Source organism: Danio aesculapii, chromosome 5, assembly GCF_903798145.1.
Source record: "Danio aesculapii chromosome 5, fDanAes4.1, whole genome shotgun sequence".
Classification (NCBI taxonomy): domain Eukaryota; kingdom Metazoa; phylum Chordata; class Actinopteri; order Cypriniformes; family Danionidae; genus Danio; species Danio aesculapii.
This window is the reverse complement of record NC_079439.1, coordinates 68916508-68922507: the sequence shown is the minus strand read 5'-3', so window position 1 is coordinate 68922507 and position 6000 is coordinate 68916508. Positions and strand designations below refer to the sequence as shown.

Sequence of the window (6000 nt, the reverse complement as noted above, 5' to 3'; positions counted from 1 at the left end):
TATTGGATGCAACTATGAACTGCTGGAAGACTGTAGTTTTAATGGAATTTCATACCGCACGCTGAATAGGAGAAAAAAACTCAGCATTTCACGATGCAGGTGTCTGTGGTCTTCACTGACTCGGTAGGTGCAGATAATAGCGTCAGACAGCCATATGTGTATAGACAATCCTGTCGCAAAACGTGGCGATATGTCCTACATGACGGTAATAGTTTGATTAAGGTGTTTACATGTCTGTACTGCACTTCATTGATGCGACTAAAATCGGCAAACTCCACACGTCTTAATTCGATTTCTCTTTAGTTCGATTATGACCGTAATCGAATTAAATTAATCAAAAATAGCTGTTTACATGGTAGACTCTTAAACAGAGTATTGTCTTAATCATATTAAAGTCGATTTATTGATGTCCATGTAAACGTACTCAGTGAGACATACTATAAAAATGCCTGTAGCTGAAGAAGCAACGCTCAAAATGCCTAACAAGCCGTGGATAACGGGAACCTTGTGTTTTCCCTCTCTCATCTGGCCTGTAAAGTTCTCCAGTTTTTCCCGCACACTCTCTCTCTCTCTCTCTCTCTCTCTCTCTCTCTCTCTCTCTCTCTCTCTCTCTCTCTCTCTCTCTCTCTCTCTCTCTCTCTCTCTCTCTCTCTCTCTCTAGCTCTCTCCATATTGCAGCCTCTCTCTTCCCAACGTCCTTCTCTCTGTCTGTTTTTGTTTTCCAAACAAGGTTCCCTTTACAGGAAATTGTGTATTCTGGAAGCATTCAGGAAGGCAGAGAGCAGGTTTCCTGTTAAAAAAAAAAACGAAGCGGAGGGAGGAAGAGCGAAAGCGGGATGGTTGAGGGAGGATGGGTGAAAGGGGTTCAGTAAAACGCTGGAAAAAAAAATAAGTGATTGGTCTCCCCTCCCCTCTGCCCAACCCTTTGACCAAAACTTCTGACATTTCAAAAATCCTCTCAACACTTCAACACCAGCAGAAATGAGCTCCTGAACAGCACCAGATGTAGACGGATTAGAGTTAGTATTGATTTCACGTAGGTAATTTGTGTGATTAGTTTTGGGTGAGGGTTTATGGGACAGCAGCAGCAGCAGGAGGAGGAGATGATGATGATGATGAAGTGACGCTGGGCGTTTACTGCGCCGCTCCAGAATTCTTCGCCCACACACCAACTCTTTTGGTGGCTTGGTCAAGATGTGAGCGGATGATTTCTTTTGTTTTGTCACTGTGGACTTCCTGGTTTTTTTTTTTTCCTTAAAGCACATTTTCCTCTACGTTTTGGGGCCAATGGTTGATTTTCAGGTCTGATCCGGATAAAACACTGAAGCCTGATGAAGAATAAGGCTGCCAAGCTCAAGTCCAAAAGGAAAGGAACTGACAATGCTTTCGGCTGTGACTTGAGTGAACATCTGCAGAGTTCGGGACAAGACGGTAAATTCCTCTTTTCCATACTCACTCCTCCTCTTGCCATTCATATAACGGCTGCCCCTTTTTTTCTTCTCCTAAAGTCTCCGCAGTCATAATAAGTTGACTTTATTACGATCCCGCTCCAGTCTGGGCCTCTGCGTAAACATTAGCTACGTGTAATAAACCAACACCCATTTTCAAAGAGGGTCTGCTTGCTTATTTTTAGTTTATCTTTATTTTTGTGAACACTGTTGCTTTTGAACTGCATAATCTGCACGGCTACCAAATAAATCTGAAAGTTTAGCTTTGTTTAGTTGTGTCGTGGTGGTCGGATTTACAAAAACTCAAGACAAAGCTTTAAAGGAAAATAAAGAGCAAAGGAAATGATCAGAGGAAGAGGAAGGAGAGGAGGAGATTTAAAGAGGGCTGGGTTTTAAAGACACTCTTTGTGAAGTAAAAAGGCTGTGAAATATTACAGTCTGATATTTTGATGTGACTTTCTTCATTTGTTTAGCTTACAGACTGTATGATTTGGCTTATTGTGTGATATTATGATCAGATATATCTATCTGATGCTGATAAAATATTGTGTTATTATGAATTATGGATGGATATCAAGCATAACAGCATGTTTACCTCTTCAGGCTGATCCATAAACCGCTTTTCCGATCCATAATGGCATAATCAATGCAATTTAAGAGTTTGACAGATCCCTGACAGTTTATCTTAAGCACACACTGTTAAATATATAGTCACTGGCCACTTTATAAGGTACACCTTTGAAAATGCTCATTAAGGCAAGTTACAGGCTCACCAAAATTGGAAAATAGAAGATTGGAAAAATGATGAGTCTCGATTTCTGCTGCGACATTTGAATGGTAGGGTCAGAATTTGGCATCAACAATATGAAAGCATGGATCCATCCTGCCTTGTATCAACGGTTCAGGCTGGTGGTGGTGGTGTAATGGTGTGGTGGATATTTTCTTGGCACACTTTGGGCTCATTAGTACCAATTGAGCATCGTGTCAACACCACAGCCTACCTGAGTATTGTTGCTGCCCATGTCCTTCCCTTTATGACCAAAGTGTACCCATCTTCTGAGCAGGATAACACACCATGTCATAAAGAGCAAATCATCTCAGACTGGTTTCTTGAACATGACAATGAGTTCACAGTACTCAAATGTCCTCCACAGTCACCAGTCTAAATCCAATAGAGCACCATTGGGATGTGGAGGAAAAGGAGATTCGCATTATGGCTGTGCAGCCAATAATTCTGCAGCAACTGCGAGATGTTATCATGGCCCCAAATCTCTGAGAAATATTTCCAGTACTTTGTTGAATCTATGTCATGAAGGATTAAGGCAGTTCTGAAGGCAAAAGGGGTCCAACCCGGTACTAGTATGATGTACCTAATAAAGTGGCCGGTGAGTGTAAATACATCTGTATTTTGTGATATAGCTTTTTTTATGCATTATGGGAACTTAATCTTTCCTCTAACAACTTTTGATGTTAAAAAGTTTAAAAAAAAGGGACGTTTATTGACATTTTTAATAGTTTGAAGTGATAAATTGAAGTTGAGGCTGTAAATTACAGTACTATAACCTGGTAAAACCAATACTTCTGTTATTTTACAGCTTTATTTCCATGTGTATTATTTATTAAACAATATATTGTCGCAAACGACTAAAATGTCAATAAAAGTTACTTTGTTAAACTGTAAAGTTGAATTTTCAACATCAAAAGTGGACAGAGCAGAAATCAACACCCCTTAATGCAATTTATATCCTTAAATAAATGGAATAAAACCTGCTTGTTACTAAATATGATTTTTTTTATTTAAATAAACATATTTTGATATAAATATTATATTTTTTACAGTGTTTTGTTATAGATCTGTCTGCCTTTTGACACTTTTCTTCACATTTTGACCTTTGCAGCAGGCAGACCCATCCTAAATGCTCTCTAGATATTTATTGATCACAATTATTCTTACATTATTACTTTGAGACAAATCAGCCATTGATTTTCCTTCATATTAAAGTGATAGTTCTCCCAAAAATGAAGATTATGCAATCCTTCACTTGTTCCAAGATCCCATAATGCAATTTATAACCGTAAATAAATGGAAAAAAAACCTGCGAATCACTAAATATGGAAATATAATTTTGAATATAGATTTTTTGTTTTGTTTTAGATCTGTCTGCTCACGTTTTGACCTTTGCAGCAGGCAGAAACATCATAAATGCTCTCTAGATACTTATTGATTTATTATTGATTATATTTATTGATTTATTGAATTATTCTTGCATTATTACTTTGTGACAAACCATTCATTGATTTTTCTTCAAATTAAAGGGATAGTTCCCTCAAAAATGAAGATTCTGCAATCTTTCACTTGTTCCAAGTTTGAGTTTCTTTCATCTGTTGAACACAAAGGAAGATATTTTGAAGAAGTTGTTGGAGAAAAACATCCATTGATTTCCATAGTATTTTTGTTCGTTCTTACTATGGATGTCAGTGGCTGCTTTTCTTCGAACTATCAAAATAACTAGTTTTGTGTTCAACAGATGAAAGAAATTCATGGAGGATAGTGAATGGTAAATTCTGAGGGGAAAATGTATTTTGTGGTGAATTGTACCTTTAAGTTCTTTTCCCCATACAACACACACATTTAGCTTGCTTTATAAGAGTATAAAGTTGGATTTATGTTTTTTGTGATGCTATATTTCCAAAGTAACATTCATAAACCCGTTTGTCCAATAAAAAAAAGCCTCTAAAAACACTTGCATGACTTAAAGAAGAAAACCCAGAATACATTTAGCCTTAATTCTTAAATTAATCTTGCAGAAAGACCTATTTACTTCCTTATATTTTACATTTCTGAACCTTTTTGCTGGTTTAGTGGTTAAGACGGTCTTTACTTTGAACTCTCAGCATCTCTTTTTGGCATTTACCAAATACAATGCATGAAACAGCTGAAATTACTACCAATTCAAAAGCAGAACTGACCAATGAGACGTACTCTGACTTCCTGTAAGTCAAAATGAGAGCTTTTCTTAGTCATCTTTCTCTCGCTTGGACAATCCTTCATTCATCCGTCCTGCTGGAGGTCGTCAAGCTGAATTTCTGAACAGTTAATGATTAGGATTTTTCCAACGTTTACATTGTATACTCTGTATACATGTATGGGGGAACAACATTTTAGTATTTACAGTACTTATTTAATTCACATGAGGGAAAACAGCTTATAAATCATTCTATTTATTATTATTTTAATCTTATATTTCAGTGTAAAGATTTATGTTTTTTGCAAGAGTATGGTCAGAGTTAGGTGATGGAATATACCAACACAGGCTCATTAGGTGTAAAGTGGGGTAAAAAGTATTGAACACGTCACCATTTTTCTCAGAAAACATGTTTCTAAAGGTGCTGTTGACTTGAAATTTTCACCAGATGTTGATAACAACCAAAGAAATCCATATATGCAAAGGAAACAAAACAAATAATTTTTCAAATGAAGTTATTTGTACTAAAATGAAATGACAGAGCGAAAAAAATAATGAACACATGAAGAAAGGAAGGTGTGGAAAGGCAATGTAAAGCCCAGACAGCAGCCGAAATCTCTCAGTAGTTCTTCAGCAACCCTCTGCCCATCCTCCGTGTAAATTAATATTAGCTGCTTCAGTCCAACATCTACATTAGCAGATGATAAAGATGAAACCAGAGTGGACATTTCAGCAAGACAATGATCCAAAACTCTCAAATGCTTTCAGAGAAAGGACATCAAGCTGTAGAATGGCCCAGCCAGTCACCTTATTTGAATCCAATACAAAATACAAAGTAAAGAACAGATTTGATAGACGAGGTCTGCAGAACTAGATTTTTGCACTCTGTTGAAGTGTGTGATAAACTCACACCTGACCAATGCATGTGACTTCATTCTCTATATGAGATGCATCTTTAAAGGTGCAGTAGATGATCAGCCACAATGCTCACCTGTTGGCATAAATACAGGTGCCTCCCCTGCCTCCCAAGCCACACCTCCTGAAAACACAACCGTGCACACCAGCAGAACCCTCTCTGATGTGCTAAGCTAAAGCTTGGCCGGTAGCGTGCAGTAGTGACACTCATGTCTAAGCCATACTTGCACATGCTACATCTGACCGAATATTCAGTGTAGTAGTAAACAATATAGGAAGCGCATCACAGTTAAAAAATGAACCAATGTGAATATAAAACCAACTACACCTCAGTATAGCAGGCTAGGCGGAATAGCGCTATTTACTGATGTTTTGTTGTTAAACTAAATAAAATCTACATTATCGATGCTGTAAAAGGCCCTTATGAAGCTGAAAATAGTCGCATCAATCTTTTCACCGGGAGATTTCAGTGGCTGAGCAACACTTCTGTGCATATAACCCATTCATAACAACACAAGCTACATCAGCTCTGCGTGACTAAAGTAGTTTTAAAACAGAACATTACCTGTCTAACAGAAATACTTCAGCCATGGTGTTGTCCTTCCTCAAGCGTGCAAAACTAACTCCAATACTGATTTGGGATTTTAAAAAGTTTTGATTGAGCATGTTTT

The 6000-nt window shown here is 37.5% G+C and overlaps 1 protein-coding gene across 2 annotated transcripts in view; it reads left to right on the top strand.

Annotated features, from left to right (window-relative positions):
• Positions 1-922: 922 nt before the first annotated feature.
• The window catches only part of arhgap31 (Rho GTPase activating protein 31), a 52214-nt gene continuing 47136 nt past the window's right edge, over positions 923-6000 (top strand). The window contains exon 1 of one of the 2 annotated variants that reach the window (XM_056458793.1): positions 923-1431. In XM_056458793.1, the coding sequence (XP_056314768.1) occupies positions 1332-1431 (100 nt within the window). In that variant the 5' untranslated portion in view covers positions 923-1331. The remainder of the gene's footprint in view (positions 1432-6000) is intronic. The other variant, XM_056458792.1, reaches the window with a different exon arrangement.